This window comes from Periophthalmus magnuspinnatus, chromosome 2, assembly GCF_009829125.3.
Source record: "Periophthalmus magnuspinnatus isolate fPerMag1 chromosome 2, fPerMag1.2.pri, whole genome shotgun sequence".
Taxonomy (NCBI): domain Eukaryota; kingdom Metazoa; phylum Chordata; class Actinopteri; order Gobiiformes; family Gobiidae; genus Periophthalmus; species Periophthalmus magnuspinnatus.
Window position 1 is genome coordinate 13,077,311 of NC_047127.1, and position 20,914 is coordinate 13,098,224.

The window sequence follows — 20,914 nt, forward strand, 5'->3', positions numbered from 1 at the left end:
ACAGCCCATTATGTGAGATATAGTAGGTTTAATTATCAAGTCTAGAAGCGCTCAAACCCTCTTCACTGATACAAGTTTACTTTGATTAGCGGCAAATCATTTAAAAAAACTACATATGGTATTTTTTTTACACGTTTTGAAGTAAACAAGATCAAGATTAAGTAGCAAATTGGTCCTTAATTTGAAGTTTTAAATTGGCAGGAAAGCATAATTAAGACATTTTCAGATATTTCTTTAGAGAATTTTTGGCAAACACGTCAACAATTTACAGTCTTTATTCGGGCGAATTTTGACAGAATGCTTCAATTAGTAACATTTCAATTTGATTCAATGTTTTGAACGTCATTTTGAAATCGCTGAAAATACCCCACTGAAGTGTGTTTTTATTTCTCGTCATCGTAAACTAAAGGTGCATTAGGTAACTTTTCTGGCGGCCTTATGCATATCTTGGACTTGGACTGTCTTGAAAGCCCCAGTATGTAACTTTTTAGCCAAAAAATAGACAAAAATTAAAGCATTTTTTGTTTTTGTTTTTCCAATTTGGTTGTTACTACATTGACAAACATGCATCCTAGCAGGGAGTGGGCTTGCATTTCCACAAACCTGACTCTTACTTGTCCTCCTGCTTGTTTCCATGGAAATATTGTTAGCTATAATCTTCCACAGTCCATCCATCCATTTTCTTCCACTTATCCAGGGCTGAGTTCCTGAGTTTAAACAGGAACTCCCAGACCTCCCTCACCCCAGACACTTCCTGAAGCTGATTTTGATCACTTGTACCCGCGATTTCGATCATTACCCAAAGTTCATGACCTTCCTTCGGTGAGGCTAGGAACGTAGATTGACCGTTAAATCGAGAGCTTTGTCCTTCCAGAGTATGGCATAAAACATACCTCCATGGAGAATGTTCCAAAGTACGGTTTTAACATTCTGTTTCCATGGAATCGTGCAGGTGATGTGCCACTTCCAAAGCGTGGACGCCTTTACGCAGATCGGACTCGTAACTTTGGCTGGTGGAACACTCCCAGCGAACAACTTACTCCTGGAGACGAGCAGAAACCAGAAAAGTTACACAGTGCACCTTAAAAATATGTGTGACTATTTCTTGTAAGAATCAAAAGCCGAACTTGTACAGTCTCCATATGTCATATATTTGAAGAGTCAACAATGGGAGTTCTAATGGCAGGGCTGACAAAGCATTGTACTCTGAATATAAGAACCAAATCAGTCAGAATGTGCAAATCCACTTCAACACTCCCCACTTGAGTCACTGAAAGAGCTGATGGAGAGAAAAGGGAAAGTAGCAGAGAATAAAATGTAGAGGCTGTACTTTAGACCACCAATCATGTTTCATTAAAAAGACTTCTGACAGGTACCAGCAGGGGGCGACTCCAGCTACAAGTCAAAAGAATCATACGAGTACTCTTTAGCCAAGGAATAACACAGAACAATCTTGAAACAGTTCTTTATACGTTATAGTTTGTGTCAGAAAAAACCATTAAATAAACAAAAATGGTTTTCAAGATGTACGAGCATTGTGAGATAGGGCCATAGATGCCAACTCTGACAGCAAGAGGTCACTAAAACTACATAGCTTTGTGGTATGTGTTTATGATTGCTTACCTCAGAGCTAAAAGAACCCTGGTTTCTATAAAACTAATTATATTATCATGGAATCATCGCAGAGAAGCAGCGATCCATGTTTTTCTGTTCCGATGCCAGTATCAAAATTTAGTTTTGGCGTATGACAGATTTTCATGTTTTTCTTGGTTTGGTGTGATAGAACCTGTGGTAACTGTTAATCATAGTTTTACATTGGTTAAGTGGCAGTTTGGAGGAAAAGTTGAATAGAAAAGTACAATACAGAAATACAGAATACTTCTACTGCTGTTATCAAGGCCAAAAACTCCAGACCATTTATGCAACAGGAAAATGTTTTCTGCCAAAAATCCATCATCTTCTGCTTATCCAGGGCTAGGACAGCATTCTTAACAGGAACTCCCAGATATCATAGTTGTTAAAAGAATTTACGTAAGTCTCAGGGGTGTGGTCATAACAACTCTTAACGAAACAGCCATTTTGAAAGTATAAAAATCCATGTGACTTTGCAAAAATGGTCGGATCTGGACGGATCCAGTGTAGCATTTGTGTGTTTTTATGACCTGGACATAATGATTTGTTAAATTAAAAACGTCTCTCCAGCGCCCCGTTGCAATGTGGAAATGGAACTGAAACATTTATCTCCAATTTCTTACCAAATATGAAGCCAGGGTTGATAGAAAGCCCCTCCACTGAAGCGTGCCCTTCTGCGGTTACAAAAGCTTGGGACCTCTATCACTGCTTGCGGTTTTAATTGTGGCAAAATGCTATATTGTGACAGGCCTACCATACAGTCCAGTATAAATAGCCTTTTCATAGTGCAAATCTAAACAGGCAGAGACAGAGCTTATACTAACCCAATGTGACTTGTGATCACACTCCATTGCATTCTTGGCTCCCGTGAAGAGCCACTTGCCAACAGTGCTACATATTGATCGGATTGTGATCCTTAACGCCCTTTTTGTTTCATTCATGAAGGATCTAACTCCTCGCCGAATAATTCAAATACGATTCCGGCTTCTTGTTTTACCATAGACCATAGACTGACTAAACCACCAACGCGATGTTATAATGCGCGGCGGCCCAAGGCGAGTGACATGTTGGGGAGATAAGCCTTGTAGATAAATGTCCATTGTTGTAGTTTAAATGATGAACTGTTGGAATCGTGTTCGGAAAGCTGTCTTGTGCAGCTAATCCTGGTTCACCAAGGGATGTGCCAAAGCCATCAATAAGAAATACAAGCAGGATTAAAGTGGATCTACCCCATTTGGGCAAAATTTGGCTCGCCCCAGTACAGATACATTTTATAAGCAGCTCTTAAGGGTAGAAATGAGATCGCTGTCTGCGTATGCGCGTTCCAGATAGGAAGTGCTCATAGGCGTGCTCCATCGGCTCCAATTCACTTTACATTGAAAGATTGTCGTCCCTCTTTCAGTAACTGCTGCTGTCTGACTCGTCATTTTGGTGTTAAAATGTTCGTATTAACCCGCTCTACGTGATCCTGGTGTTTTTATTTAGTTAATTTGTCTGTTATTCAAGATATGAACATTAATAACAGACAAATCAGCTACCTTCTTGCCCAGAGGTTGCTCCCGCTAACGTCAACAATTTACACACCCGCTCAACAGCCTCGTTCCGGATTGGCTCTTTGGTTGCTATGATACTTGCGATCGAAATTCCCAATATGGAACTCCAAAGTCTCCCCGCTATAACTGCTAGCCTAGATTAGCTTCATTTGACTGGAGGTGAACGCTATGGGTGACGGCACACTCACTTAGTCCACTTTTTTATACAGTTTATAGTTCTATCCACGGAGAATGAGAAAGCACGCTATTAGTATGCTAGTTGTTGTTAGCTTGAAAACTAAACTTCAGCCTGGTCACTGAAAGTTGTGAAAAAACCCTAACCCTTCATCATAATTAGCCTTAATAGAGCCTGAACAAAGACTTATTTCATAATGAACAAATAGCGTAGTTATTAGCTAGCATAAAGTGGTATTGATGTTTTTGATGCTTAACGCTAATGCCACAAGGCCAAGTTACAGGCTGGATCTGTGGAGAGGCAAGTCCCCGCAGTGTCATAATGCACGTTATTTTCATTTTTAGACTAAACCTGTAATGGAATAAACACCATATATATAAGTTTAAGCCATACTGCGGAACATTCCAGGCAAAACTATTGACGTATTGAGCCCCGCCCACTTTTGCCGTAAATACTACTGAAATGCACTTTCTTTATGGTGGCACTTCCTGTTAAGCGGGAATCCCATTCATTTCAATGGACAATTTCGGAAAAGCTAAAACATAATGCAAAGTAGGTTCACCCAAAAGACGATGGCGACCAGAAACCCACCACATATGTTACACACTACGGCTTTAACTCTAACCCAAGCCCCTTCAAACCCACCCACATTCTAGCTCTATTATATAAACTAGTCCAGGTACATTACTTCTTCAATAACAACTCATAATTGAATCTCCTTGTGTGCGGCGCAGTGGCTTTCAGAGCTCTGAAGTTTATATTGAGGGCAAGTGCTTATGGCTGTTCAAATTGGCAGTAGTTAGAACTAATGAGAGGCGTAATAAGAGGAAAATGTTCATGTTTTTTTTTTTTTCTCACCGTTGCCGTTAGCTACACCGTGATTACCCATAATCACCTGCGCTCTTGTCCTCTGTTTTTTCTTAAGTCTCATTATTGGTTATTTAAAGTGTGTGCGGTGTCATAATAATTCCCGCACATCTGAACATGTATTTGAATAAACAGCAATCGTTATAGTCAGATTTCTACGGCAAGCAATGCGGGGCAAAATACATTCTATTCAAAAGACTTGTGCATAATTGGCCCTTAGGATAGTTAGCTGTTTGTGTGAGGTGTTGCCAGGAAAGAAAATGCATAGTAAAAAGTGATTGTAATTTAAAAGGATGCAAGGAGCGCTATGCTAATGTGTCGCAGCTGTAATGGCAGGATTCAAGAACCAATTTGGTCCAAGAAATTAAACCTTAGAATAGGTCTGTGGTCTTAATAGCACAAATATCAGTTAGTACAGGGGATGCTTTACCTGGAATATTCCACAGCATGACATTAGACAAAAATTGAATTTGTCTTAATGGAGGCAAGCAGGTGACAAGACCAAGAGACAGGTGAGATCTGTTTAGAGGCAAGCCCGCGTTTATTTTTCTGATCAAACACCTGTAATTGAATACATTTTTGCATACTGTGGGACATTCTAGGCAAAGTAATATCTCTATGGCGACACATTGAGGTTGTTCCTTACACTATACGTCTATGTAGCATTTACAGGGCGCACTTTAAAATATCTTTGAATAATTTTACATTAATGCAAAAGCAGAGATAGATTTTAGAATTTATTTCAAATATATACCAGGGTTTGTGAATGTGAATTACTGCTATGTTTTAAGTAGCTATCAGTGGTGGAAGTAGTAAGTACTGTACGGTGGTCCCTCGTTTATCGGGTTACGTTCTAAAAATAACCCGCAATAGGTGAAATCTGTGAAGTATCAGCTTTATTTTTTTACAATTATTTTATATGTTTTTTGCTGTAAAACCCCTCACCACACACTTTATACACTTTTTTCACACAGGCGTTAACATTTTCTCACATTTCTCTCTTTAAACACTCTCAAAGTTCAAACCTTCGCAGGCGCCTTTGTCGGTGCAAAACGTTTCATCGACATTGTGGGTTTTGTCGGGGAGAAAACTTGCAAACATACAGCACTTCAGAGTCACACTGCGATCCAACGTTTATTTTTATTTTATTTATTTGTCTGAACACATTCTGTACTGTACAGGAGACACGGCACGGAGGAGACTGATGGACAATGGTCTACAGTCCAACAGCCAATCAGATCGCAGAACACAATGCACGTTCATACATTGTGAAAAAAACATTCAACATTGCACCAAAAAAATCCATGAAACAGCGAGACTGCAAAAGGTGAACCACAATATAGTGAGGGACAACTGTACTTTAGTAGAATTTTTAGGTATCTGTATTTGCTATTACTACTTAAATAGATTTTGCAGCAGTATCTCTACTTAAGTGGATACTTTTTACTTTTGCTTCTCTACATTTGAGAGCAGTATCTGTACTTTCTACTCTTCTACATGTTTGAACGGGACTGAAAAGTAAAAAGTACTTTTCATATGACTTTAGGGGTTACTTTTTATCATGTTCGTGGTAACCTCCTGACTAAAGTTTTGACTTCAAACTTCGGCTTTGAGCAAACAAAAATAAATACAGAAAATTCATGAGAAAAATTAAGAAATTAATTTATATTTTTACTGTCGACTAAAATATTTATAATTTTTAATCTATATCACTACATTTAACACTAACAATTGAACAGCACTTGTGTGAAATACTTTTACTTTTTACTCTTAAAGTGCATTTTTAAATGGGAACTTTATTACTTTTACTTACGTAGCTTTTTTCATGTGATACTTTTACTTTTACTTGAGTAACTTTTTACCTCTGTATCTGAATGTTTACTTAAATAACAAAACTGAGTACTTCATCCACGACTTAATATTTGTTATTTGCTAATACATAAATTTTGACCAGTTTGAAAATCATAAAGGCTACGTTCATACAAGTAATATAACGTTTTAATGTCGTCTAAAAACAAAATATCCAGTCTCTACGGGATCTTACTCCGTGTCAAATCTGCTAACGCTGTAGTTTCGACCTGAAACACGCTCGGAAACAAACAATGACGATTCTTGTATTAGTTTAGCCATTGAGATTTCAGCCTTCGCTCCTGGACATGTTTGAAACGTGCGCCGCCAAAAGAACCTTCATTTTCCCGAATAAATCGAATCACAATTGCAAGAAAAATGACAATATTTTCCAACCCGATATTCTGTGCAGCCTAAAGCTCTGGCAGACACAATATGGCCGACTCCATCTCTCCGGTTTCATCTCTATAAACATATTTGTGTGTGCATAATACCCACAGTGCAGCCTTATATTTCCCCACAGACTCCTGAAAAGCTCTAGATCGCTCATGTCTGGCAGCTCTGTGAAAAACTCTATCCTTTGAGCACTGTTTGCGCTGTAGTAACATCGCTTTGGGCCCTTCTCTCCATCTCTCTATCTCTCTTTTGCCCTCTCTTTCTGTCCTCTCTCTCACACTGTCTCTCTCTTCCTTTTTGTCATCTTTTTCCCTCTCCTTCTCTCATTTTCTCCTGTGCTTTCCACTGCTTTCTTTTGCTCCTCTTTCCCTCTCTTTCTTTCTCACCTCTATTTGCTAATTCCTGTCCTTCCTCTACTCTTCCACCCTTCTTTTTCTCTTTCTCCCTCTCTTTTCTCTTTTTCTCTTTCTCCTCTGGCTCCTCTCTCCCTTCTCGCTTTCATCTTTTCTTTCTATACCCTTCCTCTCCTCTCTCTTTCCTCTTTCTACCGCCCTCATTGTCTCTTCATCTCTTTCTCTTTGTTCTGTCCTCCATCTGTCCTTTCTTTCCCTTTTCCCTCTCCTTTGACTCATCGCTCCCTTTCTCTCTCCTTTCTCCCACCCCTCGCCACTGGACCTCCCTCCCTCTCTCTCTCTTTCCTCCCTCTTCTCCCCTCCCCCCTCAGCTTTTCACTCTCTCTCCTCTGATCTCCCTTTACTCCCTCTCTCCCTACTCTCCTTTTCTGCTGTGCCTGCTCTCTCTTTCTCTCTTCTTTCTTCTCTCCTCCCCTCCCTCTGTCCCCCTGTTTCTCTCTCCTCTCCTCTTCTACTCTGCCTGCTCTCTCTTTCTCTCCCTCTGTCTCTCTTTCTCCTTCTCTCATCTCCTCCGTCTGTCACCCCCTCTTTCTCTCCTCTCCTCTTCCACTTTGCCTGCTCTCTCTTTCTCTTCCTCTCTGTTCTTCCCTCTCTCCTCTCCTCCCTCTGTCCTCCCTTTTCTCTCTTTCTCTCCCTCAGATTATTTTGCTTATTTTTAAGTGATGTATAACAAATGCACTGTAAAAAGTCTAAGTCTCCCCCTCTTCTCTCTCTCTCTCTTTTCTCCCTTCTTTCTCCTCTCCTCCGCTCTCCCCCCTTCCCATCTATTACAGGAAGGCTCCGCGTTGGACTGCAGTTTCATCCCTCTGGACGTCCAAGTCAACAACTGGGACGAGCTGCCCCCAGCCTTTAGCCATCGCCACGGAAACCGAATCCAGGTCTGCCCTACCCGCCAGGCACCGTCCTTTCCATCCTCTCTCTGTCTCTATTTCTCTCTTTCCGAACAGGGTAATAGAGGGATGAGGGAGGAGGAGGAGGAGGAGGGCGGGCGAGGGGATCGGGTAACTCTATCGGGATGTTTCGGAGGTGTGCGGAGGCTCCTACGGCCCATGTCATTACCAGAAGAACACCTTAAAGCGGAAGTTAATTTGATTCAAAGAAGACATTTTTCAAAGTCGTACAAAGATTGATTCGATTAGAAAGTGGCGCCAAGGCCAAAAGACGAGAGCAGAACACGTTTCGGGATATTTTTGCAAGGCTGAAATAGACCTCCGTTTAAGCTTATCTTGTGTACGCTAGCTAACTGTTTTTTGTTTCGTTTTTTTCCGCATCCAATTACTCCTAAGCCTGGATAAACGAGAAGGTCTTTCAGTGTAATAAACCCAATTAGGGACAGAGGTACTCCATAAGGACACTTAAACTACTACTACAACTACTACAGTTCAGGATCGATTCAAGTTCTTGGCTATTAAGAATGAGTGGAGCTTTAAGACACCATACAACACCATACCATTTATTTCTACTGTGATAATAAGTCTTCACAGATCTGACCTGTAACTTGCCCTTTGCAACATTCCAGGCAAAGAAATAACATCTCCATGGCGACAAGAAGGTGATGATCCCCTGCTGGATTTATTTATTACCTTTCATGTTTGTTTGTTTTTTTTAAACATATTGTAGATTTAGAATAGTTTTTGTGGTTTAAATCTGCTCTTGAGTTGATGTGTCAGTGGCATAAATTAGTTCCAATATTATCGTTTATCGTCTATATTTTCTTCAGCGATATATCGAACTTCCAAATGTGTTATCGTGACAGGACTATTATTTGGTGAGCGTACAACTCATGTATTCAGGCTACTTAAAAATGTACTCGAGTAGAAGTTAAAGTAGGATATCTGGAAAAGTACTTAATGTAACTGCGAAAGTACTTAATGTTTTCAAAGCCTGGTTTATGGTTAGGAGTTAGGGTATTTGGGTTTCAATTACCATATTTTCCGGAGTCGCACCACCCAAAAAAATGCATAATAATGAAGAAGAAAAACATATTTCACATATAAATCGCATCTCAAGTCGTACCCCCGGCCAAACAATGAAAAAAGTGCGACCTATATTCCGGAAAATATGGTAAGTTGTTTCTAAGCCTGAATCAATCTTAATAAACAATTGGTTCATTATGAATTCAACCTTTATTCTTGCTTTAAGGCCTACCATTTGTTAAGTAAATATAACGGATTACCCTCCATCTCCCTCCATGTCAAACTAACATCACCATGGCGACATATAGGACCAGGTGGGAGGTGATTGACAACGGGGTTTGGCCACGTCTGGCGTTTTTATCTGCGTCGTTAAACTAGACAAATCATCGGCCCAGATCGACCCAAAGCGCCAAATGGCTAACGCGGTGCCGTGTCCCGTCCGAAGCCCCACGTGTCCCATGTTTATGTGTTCGCGCGGAGGCAGAGGCGCGAAATGCTTCCTCCGCTCTGCCCCATCACTCACACGCCGCCACGCTCCAATTGTCCATCAAAATCAATACAAGCCGGAGATTTAGCACCCCTCTGCCGCTGTGCTAACTCGTGTAAGGCTAGGCGGTTAAGCTAGCAGGGTCTTGTTGTTTTCTAGACGTTCCTAGCTGGTTTGTAATTTCACGCATTCTTCGTTCGCTCCTCAGTCGCATTTGGAGATCGGGTTGTCTAGGCCTGTCATGATAATCACTATATCGACTCAACGTTGAGTACATGACACATGGAACAGTGTTTTTTGGGGTTAGTATTTATCATGTGTACTTTTTCTTTGCACTACTGGGAAACGTTGGTTATTTTTTGGCTTTACGATAAGATTTGAGCTTAGAAGGTTTAATTTATAACTTCTATGAGTCATTACAGATGCAAACTAAGTACTAGCTCATCCTGCTGTTATTGATTTTTTAAAAATATTGTAGATTTATAATAGTTTTTGTGGTTTAAATTTGCTCAGATTATTGTGTCAGTGACATAAATTAGTTTCAATATTATTGTTTATCATCTGTATTTACATCAACGCTATATCAAACTTCAAAATTTCGTGACAGGGCTAGGATTTAGTAGTAGTAGCTAGTATCGAAAATCAGATACTAATCGATGCTAAAACTACTATCAAAACTATATACTCATTTAAACAAGTATTGTGTAACTAGATAAAATTAGTTGACCTTACCTGAACAGTTTTATCTTGAGTTTTATCAGAACTAGTGTAAGATCACATGGGATAATAAACTATTACTATTATTTTGTGTTGAAAATTACAGTATTGTCCAAAAAAGAGGTTTTAAAATTCTTATTTGGGTATCAAAAACAGTATCGCATATCGATTCTATTCTTTAGTATCGAAATAGTTTGAAATTTTAGTGTCATAACAGCACTGTTTGGACAAAGGAGTAAAGGCAACAGGTTTATATTTTTGCATATTTAACGTATTGAAATTCATAATACTCCAGACATAATCATTATTGGTTGAGCGGTCAGATCCACTATACCACAGGTTGGAGGTGTGATTCCAGCTCCCACAGATGAATACCGTTGTTGTGTCCTTGGGCAAGACACTTAACCCACCTCGTCCCCAGTGTCTGTATACACAGTGTCTGCTTTGTGTGCCTTGAAGGTGGAAAAGAGCTATACAGTATACAAATTTTACTATCCGCACAAAACTACTAGCTCCTATACACTTACTCTTTTATCTTATTTACATGTTTTCCCATTTAAATTAATTTATTTTATATATGTTCTGTCTGTAGTATGGGCCAAAACACTGTCTAAAAGCGATGAAAAACCAAACTTTTCCTATTGTTCATTCATATAACTCATTTACAAACACATAAATAAAATAAATGCATGGTACTTTCCTCATCTTGAACATACTGCCTACTCAAAATATATGCGTTAGCTAATTACAATGAAAGGAATTGTTCAATTTTAAAGGATTCTTGGTTAATAGTTGACAAACCATGTAGATAAACCATGTGCTATTCGTCAATAATGTTTTCATCATTACATTTTGTCCAGATGCCCTCCCAACACAACCCATTTCATTCAGACCTGGAATCAGCCAAGACGCTACTACTTGTGTTCTGTCAATCAAAATCCTGCAATATTAATAAACAGCGTATAGGAGCATAAGTTAACGTCGCTTTGTACGCTACGTTACGGTCCATTTTTACACTGGATGCCCTCCCTGACACAACCGTCCATATTTATCCAAGCTTGGGACTGCCTAAAGGATACATACAGAGTGCATTGTCAATAACGATCCTGTTATTTAAACCCCACAAAGCTATCTCTTTTTCCAATATTGACACTTTCTGGCTTTGCAGAGAGAAAACCTACCGTGGCTGTAATATTATGTATTTAAATTGCCCATTAGGAGTTGGCGCTAGAAGCTATTTGTTGTCTTGCCAATGCGTTTTTCTTTGAATCTTACTTGAAAGCCTATATCTCATCTTCTTCTGCTTCTGATAGCTTTGTTTATGTGTGTTTACCGCTATCTCCCAGCTCAAATTGTTTAGTTTTAAAGATAGTCCCATGTCCAGGCAATTTGGAGAGAAGATGCAGTTCTGGCATGGGGTTTTTATCGAAGAATATGAGGTAATTTTTGTTTTATATTTTTTTTGTTTTCGTTTGGGACAGGTGATGCGCTTCGTTCAAGAGTGGAGCGCACTGACGGCTATGAAGCAAAAACTCCTCCGTCGTAGCGGGATCCTCTTCCATTCGCCCGGTTTGGGGTTACAGCAGCTCACTAGCAGCAAACGCCCGCACGCTAGCACCAAGAGGTCAGAGGTCACACGTGTTGCTTTGAATGGCAAAAATGTACACGGCTCTACAAGCATTTTAATACAGTTGAGCGAAACGCATTAAACAGTGTCGCTATTCGAAGTTAAGAGATTTGTTGTCTCAATTGAGATGTTTTGCTTTGTTTGGAATGTTTCACAGTATGGCATTAAAGTTTTTTTGTATCTTCTTGGAGACAAAGTTACTGGTCAGATCTGCGGAGACCTAACAGTGAGAATGCAGGTTTTCCAAGGTTTTTCTTTAGCAATAAAAAATAAACAAAACCGTTATTGAATAAATTAAGTTTAATGCCATACAGAGGAGCATTACAAGCAAAGAATTAGTGTTTCCATGGAGACAAGCAGCACCAGATCCATCTTTTGCTGCCAGGAGATGAGTAACAGAGGTTAAAATGTGAGTGTGAGGGAAGATACTGGAATGTTTTGGATATATTTAAAACTTCACCACTTTGACTTTTTGTATTTCAAATATTTCAAGATCAAGCAGTAATTTACATTCAACATATGACATACAAATACATTAAAGCCCTAAGAGAAATGAAGATTATACTGTATGTAATGATTTTGTAACAGTGTCTATAGACAATCAAACGGACACTATTTGAAAATACTATGATTATGTGTTATACAGTATTCAGTATTATCATAGACTATATAAATGGACATAGCTGTTCCAAAAAGGAAGTGATCATGGGCGCTTCCTGCTCCATCGGCTCTGGCTCCAGTTCACTTTTTATTGAAAAACTGTGGCCCCTCTCTCTGTAACTGCTGCTGTCAGACTCATCATGTTGGTCGTAAAAGTTTCGTATAAACCCACTCTACATGATCCTGGTGTTTTTTATTTTGGTATTGTGTCCATAAGTCAAGATATGAACATTAATAACAGTAAAATCAATCGCCTTATTTCCCCGAGGTTGCTCAGGCTAGCGTTAGCAACAGGTTTGGCTGATAGCGTTGTTAAGTGCGGGCGGGAAGGGGCATTACCTTTAACACCCTTACTCTGGATTGGCTCTTTGGTCGGAATTCCAAATATGGAACTCGGCTCCAAATTCCCCGCTATAACTGCTAGCCCCGATGAGCTTAATTTGACTGGAAACGAATGTTGTGGGAGACGTCACACTCACTTAGTCCACTTCTTTATACAGTCTGTGGTGTATATACAGTATATTCACTATAAGGTAAGTGTGATAATGCTATTTTCTACCCTTTGATTTAACTATTGTGCTTGACTTTTGGAAATTAATAAGGTTGATTTAATGTCAGTAGGGATCTCTCCACAGACCTGACTTGGCAACATCACCCGCTTGTCCTTACTGCTATACTGTGGAACATTCCAGACAAAAAGTAGCATCTTTATGAAGACGAACAGGTGGCCGGAAAAGTTACACAGTCCAACTTTTTTGTTGTAGTCGTAGCTTGAACCAGATTTGGCCGTGGTGGTGTTTATCTGAGATGGTTTTGCCTAATCTTTGCCTAGAAAGTTCCACAGTATGGCGTTAAACTTGTCTACTAAACAGGCGAAATTATAGGCTATGGAGAAAGGAGCCAGAATAATGCTTGTTTTTCAATGCATTTTGAGCAATGAAACTGCTGTAACTGAATAAATTTAAGTTTAATACTATAATGCAGAAACACCTCCACAGAGACAAGCAGGTAACGGACCCTTCACCAGAACATTTACATAGTGCACCTTTAGTTTAGTTTCAGTTTAGTCTTATATCTTGTGTGGAACAGGTTACAGTGATTCATAAAAACGTTTTTGTTGCCAGCAAAGAAAACCCACTTAGAAGATATGTCGTAACATTTGGCTTTGAGTTCTGCATTTAGCCTGTTTTTCCTCCTTATGCAACAAATATAAATAGAAATAGACCCCGCGTATCACAGCATAAGTCTATATTACCTCCTCTCTTCTATAGCAAAGGTGGAGCAGCCCAGATCGCAGCCTTACTGACAGTTTCCTGCACATTTATCAGCACCTTTTAGCCATGGAAGATACAGGGACAGCAGACGTTTTAAGGTCCATCTTTATGTCTTTTCCTGTACTTTTACAAAACCTAAAACACTAAATCCCGGTGAGAAACGGCCTCTCGCTGCTCTGTTGGCTCTCCAGGTCGGGCTAATAAATTGTTTGTGGCCCAAACCTCAGCGGAGCAGACAGTTAAAAGCAAAGAGTCACTCCAAAGACTGCAGTGGAAATGTTGTATGGTATGTACCAGCAATATATTCTTTTAATCAGCTTCTGTTGCACTGGCGGCAGTAGTAGTTAGTTGTCATGGTTTTTCTGGACTGGTTGTAGTATTGTGATAATGGTAGTGGTGGTAATAGTAGTAGTAGTAGTAGTATATATGAATTGACTCCAGTGACTGCAGTGAAAATATGGTACATCCTTGAAGTACACTCTTTTACAATCAGTTGTAGTAGCATTAGACTAAGTTGATAGGTGTAGTATTAGTAGTAGTGGTAGTCGTATTAGTATACAGTACCTCAGGTGGTAGAGCGTTTGTTCACTGATCTGAAGGTTGGCTTTTTGATTCCTACTCTCGAGATAAACATCGTCGGTTGAGCGGTCGAATCCACCGACCCACAGGTTGGCGGTGCGATTCCTGCTCCACAGATGAACCCTGTCGTTGTGTCCTTGGGCAAGACACTTAACCCACCTCGTCCCCAGTGTCTGCGTACACAGGAGCATGAATGTGTGTGTGAAAGGGTGAGTGGTTTCTTTGTAAAGCGCTTTGAGTGACTTGAAGGTGGAAAAGACCTATATAAATGCGACCCCTGATGGATAATAGTAGTAGTAGTAGTAGTAGTAGTAGTAGGCTGATAGAAGTGGTAGTAGTAGTAAGTTAGTTAGCGGTGGTGGGTAGTAACTTGTAGTAGTCAGTAGTACGTAGTATTGAACAGGTCTTTTATCACGTATGAAACGGGTAAAAGTAATACCTAAACAAAAAACTTTATTGACAAAGCAACTTAGCCATTTTCACACTTTTGTCATCCCCGTCCCATCTGAGCAGCACAGGCCCTACCGGATGCCGTGATGTCACTGGAAGCGGGGCCGTATCAAGGTGACGCGCCGTTACTTGACAAACAGGCAGATTGTTGCACACACTAATTACACCTGACGTGGAAGGGGGACTGCCGGAGTTTGCCAATTACAGGGTAGGACTCCTTTGGCGAGTGTTTCTCCATCGGGCCGACGTGTTTGGGTGCCTGAACCTAATCACCGCGCGAGTGGGAGGCAATTGTCGCGGGCTGATTTGATCCCGGGTTGATTTATACACTAATCACAACCAATCAGGCTCCCAGGCACGAGCTCAGCAGGGCCAGCGCACCTCCAACCTTCAGCCACAGACACGATCACGTTTCAGCCGCTTCACACTTAATCTCACAATGCATTACGGTCATGAGGAATACAGACGGCCCATACAAAACATATGCAACATGCAAGTATTTAAAGGCATGCTGCGGAGGTTTTCAATTGGGGGTACACCGCTTGCGTTGATGTTATTGCTTTGCCTAGAATGCGGTACACGGTAAAATGGCAAATGGTCACGTTTTTCTATAGCGCTTTTTCACCTTCAAGGCTTTACATCAAGGAAAAACTCGCCCATTCACACACACATTCATACAAAAGCGTACACAGGAGTCTGGAGGCAAGGTGGGTTAAGTGTCTTGCCCAAGGACACGACGACAGCATTCATCTGTGGGAGCTAAAATCACACCGCCAACCTGTGAGCTACTGTCGATCATACTATGGCAGGGGTGTCAACTTCATTTTCACTGAGAGCCACATCAACAAAATGGTTACTCTCAAAGGGCCAGATGTAACTCTCAGACAGTATAAATGTAACTAAATGTGACCAAATGTAATGTAAAATAAATGCAACTGCTTTTTAATCTAGTTAATTAACCGTTTCTATATTTATTACTTATTACTATTTATTACATATTATTACTAAGTTACAAATATTGCATATGAATTTGCATAGATATGAAAAAATAGCTGTGTAACTGTGTATCTTCTGATAAACTGATATTTTAAGACAGTCATACCTTTTAATTTACCTTGTTGCGGGCCACATAAAATGACATGGCGGGCCACATTTGGCCCACGGGCCTTGAGTTTGACACATGTGTACTATGGCATTCAACTTCTTCATGGAGACAAGCAGGTAGCGAACAATAAACACACTTGCAGTGAGATATAGAAAAGTAGAAAAGTACACCTTTAAAGTCAATAAGACAATATCTTTTATCCAAACTTTACTCACACAATTTTTTTCACCCCAAATTTCTTTAACAAAAAAAAAAAATACCATGATTTGCACATAATCTGGGGGGGGAGAGCAGAGTAGGGTAATTCGTTTTGCGCCTCCTCGGAGCACGCCTCATTTCTGATCATCATCACACAAATTGTTTTTTTGCTCTGGGATAACAAGCCATTTGACAATTAAGGAACCAAAGTAATTTAAAAATATTAGTAGTAATGCCGTTACTAGGAGACGCATATTTAATAGAGCTTAAAAGCAGTCATTTGGAGCTGTCAAGCTGTGCAACAAGCAATAATGACAGCATCGTGTCCCAAGGTCTCCAAAAGCACGGACAACTTTACAACTTTGGTAATGCAAGATTTTCTACAGCCCATTATTATAAAAGCTACAGAATCCCCTCTCACATCTATTCAAAAACATAATAAAAAACAAAATACTTCGCTATGTCTCATCCCTATAGATCGTGCCAGTTTACATTTTGACCAATAATGCATTTGATTTGGTGTAGGTTTTAAATCAGATGCCCTTCCTAAAACAGTTAGTCATTTTTATTGATGCTAATTTAAATCTGATTTGCAATATACTTAGATAATTATTAATATGGCACAACTAACAACTAACTTTTTTGTAACGATGACCAGTTAAATTATTATTTCTATTTTCTTAGAATTTTATAAACTCAGATAAAGATAAAAATATGTGAACGGTAGGCTGCTATGTGAAGAATTTTGATAAACCGTGTCTCAATCACAGATATTTCTTTCTCTAGTTGACGCTTTTATTCAACAGTGCTGCTGTTTTTGTTATAAAATGTTTTTTTTGGCGTGTGTTTTGGTGTCTGTATTGTCTAGTTAACAGTAACAGTTACCAATTATTAAAATACTCTGCAGTTATTTTAATAGTTGATCAGTGACGAGTTATTTTGATTAGTCTCTGCAGCTCTGATAATTAGGATACACGGGGGTTTAAGATGACATCGCAACATTCTATTGGCTGATATTGTTCAAGTGCTGATTTATTTTTTTTTTGTGATGCAGTGAGTTCTTGAGTCTAGTCATGTGTAGAACTGATCTGGTTAAACATTTATGATTTCACCTTTGGGATATTTCATGGTAAAGTACAATGTAATCGATAATCACCATAGACTGTATATATAAATGGACATAGCTAACCTGCTAGCCTCCGTGTTCAAAATAGGAAGTGGTCGTGGACGCGCTTCTGGCTTCCGATTCACTTTACATTGAAAAACTTAACCCTCTCTTCATGATCCTCGCATTTTTATTTCGCTATTTTGTCCATAAATTGAGATATGAACGTTAACAACAGACAAATCAGATGCCTTCTTTCCCTGAGGTCGTTCCCGCTAGCGTTAGCAACAGGTTTGATTGACAGCATTGCTAAGTGACCACTCGCTGCTAAACCGGCGGTACGGGCGGGAAGGGACGTTACCTTTAACAGCCTCGTTCCGGATTGGCTCTTTGGTTGATATGATTCTCGCGGTCAGAATTCCAAATGCGGAACTCATCTCTAAATTCGCCGCTATAACCGCCGCTATAACCGCTAGCCTCGATGAGCTTCATTTGACTGTTGCCAAACGCTATGAATGACGTCACACTCTATTAGTTCACTTCTTTTACTTCTTTTTCTATGATAGCCCCCTGTCTGAGAGTATGACCGTTAATCCTGAGTCAGTTTTCCTAAGGATTCTATATGAAATACATTGTTAGAAAAAAATCCCAAATAAATCTCAAGTTTTGTACTATGTTTTCTTTTTCCAGTGTCTTAACCAAGTGGCGGACAGCATTCAAATCATTTCTATAGCGATATTCTAACGCTCCGATTATAGCATGTCATACAGTCTTCGAAGTACTGTAGGAACAAATGTCTGTTCATAATTACTAAATATTGATTGAGTGGCTAATTAATTGTGATAATGGCTTCACATCTGCAGCTCGCTGGTCCTCAAAAGCTGATGACCAAATGCATGCTGGGACACGAGCCTTGTTTAGCCCTGTTTTGTTGTGATAATGACGTTCATAAAACAATCAGTGCGACGCTGTGCTGTGAAAATCTCAATTTTACAGAAAGCATGTTGCAATTATAGCTATTTACATGTCATATAATGGGACGCTCTATAGTCATGTTTATTTACTAGACGAATATACCAGACTTAATTACAATATATTTATCTAACTGTGGTTCTTAATGAGATAACCTACATTTGGACTAAACTAGAACTAAACCAAAACAACAAAGCCAGACAGGATCAAATTAGTACTGAGACTAAACCAGGACTAAACCAGGACTAAACCAGGACTATACCAGGACTAAACCAAGATTAAACTAGGACTAAAGCAGGACTTAAGCAGGACTAAACCAGGACTAAACAAGAACTAAACCAGGATTATACCAGGACTAAGCCAAGACTAAACCAGGACTAAACAAAGACTAAACAAGTATCTAAACCAGGACTAATCGAGAACCAAAGTAGGACTAAACCAGGATTAAACAAAGATAAAACTACATCAGTGACTAAACCAGCAGTAAATCAGGAATATATACAAGGAATAAACCACTACACAACCAACTACTAACTAAAATGAACTAAACCAGGACTAAAACTGGATTAAACCAGGTCTAAACCAGGAAATGACAGGAGCGTTTGTTTATCTGCTTTACATGTTTCGGCCTATATCGTTCTCATAAGCGTCAGGTGATGGTGTATTGAAGTGTCTTGTATGCTGCTTTACGTGCTTTTGGCAGACAATAGGTGAAGCTTGCGCCCCCTACTGTCAGACGTCTTCTCCAGGTTTGTATCCCATGTGTGTGATAAGGTGTACACTCCTTCATCATGATTCATGCTTCCTGCTCATTGTATTTTTTTGCTTTCTGAGCAAATGACACAGGCATTGTTCCAGTTGGATATGGTCGGATATGGCTGATTTCAGATTTTTCTGCTCTGCTTGTTCTTTTACTTCTCTCTATCTCCTGGACCTGTTTCCTGATCCTTAGATGCGTCACTACACCGCCACGTGACGCTTGTGAGGAAGGCTGCAGGAAATAGTCCAAACATGTAAAGTAGGTAAACAAACGCTCCTGTCTGACAAGAATCGATATTTCTATGTTTAAAACAGAAGACAGACTGAACCTTTACCAAAAATTGAAAACCAGAACTAACACAGAAACCAACCAGATCTAAACCAGGACTAAACCATGACTCATTTAAAACCAAACCAAGTCTATTTATACCAGTTCCACAGCATGAAAACCCTTCATTTCGCCCAACAGTTAGTTACTATACACCGCTATCTCTGTGGCGTCCATAATCCAGTTGGAGCTCGCTAATGCATACCAGACCTTTTGACTCTGACAAAAATAATCAATATTTCTAAGTTTCAAACTGAAAACAGACTGAACCTTTACCCAGAATTGAAAAATAGGTCTAAATCAGCCCTAAACCATGACTTAACTTAAACCAAACCAAGTCTCTTTGCACCAGTTCCACCACTATGCTACTCTTAAATTCAGCCATCAGTTAGTTAGCATACACTGCTATCTCCATGGCGTCCATAATCCAATTGGAGCTCGCTATTGCACTTAGCTCCTCTGCAAACCTCATCTTTATGGACTGTGTGTTGCCTTGGTGTAGTGGTAGTCATCTCTTGGCGCGCCTGGCAGGCTAATTTGAATGCCCAAACACTCTCCAAATCGCGGTTGGACTCCGGTTTTTAGTGTAAGGTGCCTCGTTTCATGGCTGCACAGCGGAGCGGCGGCTTTTGATGCAAAGGAAGTTGGTGTGCGTTTGATGGGAGACTTTAGCTTCCTGCTCCTCTCCCCTCAGCCTTCCCCGGAAAAAACTTTGGTAGCTTTGATGTAGCTTCCTCCTCCTCCTCCGCCATTCTGACATTTTCTTGCACCTTCTTCGAAATTTTTGATTTATAGAGTCCAGATGGAGATGGTAAAATGCATACGAATGCCTTGGACTAAACTAGGAACTAAAGCAGGACTAAATCTGTCTTAAACTAGGACTAAACCAGGATTAAACTAGGACTAAAACAGGATAAAACTAGGACAAAACCAGGATTAAACTAGGACTAAAACAGGATTAAACTAGGACTAAACCAAGATTATACTAGGACTAAATCTGTCTTAAATTAGGACTAAACCTGAATTAAACTAGGACTAAATCTATTTCAAACTACGATTTAACCAGGATTAAACCAGGATTAAATCTGTTTTAAACTAGGACTAAACCAGACTAAATCAGGAGTAAACCAATATTATATTCTAGAACTAAACCCAGACTAAAACCAGGTTAAACCAGGGACTAACCTAAAATGAACTAGGTCTAATATAATAGAATATTTATGTGAATATCATGTTAAGCAGTGAGGCATTGTGGGATTTTGAGCTTTATTTGGAGATAGTAAAATGCAAAGCAATGTCACTCGCACAGTCAAACTAGAACAAAACATTCTAATAAATTTAAAAGTAACGTTATCAGTGTAGTTTCTAGCAAGGCATTATGGGAATTTGAGTTTTGTAATTGATTGTACATCTTTACAAATATCAAACTCTTAAATTAAAGGTACACATTGTCTTTTTCTACAGTTGATGCCCTACTGTGGAACATTCTAGGCAAAAAAGCATCTCTAGACAGAAAGTTACATTGTGCAAGTTAAAAGGTTAATTATAACGAGAAACAATAAAGGAACTAGCCCTGAAAAACACTGCGGTAGAGCGCATACAGCTAATGTTTTTGTTATTTAAGCCTGCTGTTCATAGCCTTCCTCTGACCCTGTGTATCTTTTTACAGTTACGTCGAAATCTCCTCATTTATTTTCCACGCATGTCACTATACATTATGCCTGGAGCCCAACCAATTATTGATTCTATTTTTTTTTACTTCCAGAGTAGCGGCGAAACTGTGAGCGAGGCTGCAATAAACTTTTATCAAGCTGAGTTACGCCTCTGACAGCTCTGTCAAAACAAATGTGCTA

The 20,914-nt window shown here is 39.6% G+C and overlaps 1 protein-coding gene across 2 annotated transcripts in view; it reads left to right on the forward strand.

Annotated features, from left to right (window-relative positions):
- The window catches only part of zranb3 (zinc finger, RAN-binding domain containing 3), a 162,078-nt gene that overhangs the window by 110,685 nt on the left and 30,479 nt on the right, over window positions 1-20,914 (forward strand). For both annotated transcript variants that reach the window (XM_055226965.1, XM_033981176.2), the window contains 2 exons: window positions 7,658-7,762; window positions 11,486-11,628. In XM_055226965.1, the coding sequence (XP_055082940.1) occupies window positions 7,658-7,762; window positions 11,486-11,628 (248 nt within the window). The remainder of the gene's footprint in view (window positions 1-7,657; window positions 7,763-11,485; window positions 11,629-20,914) is intronic.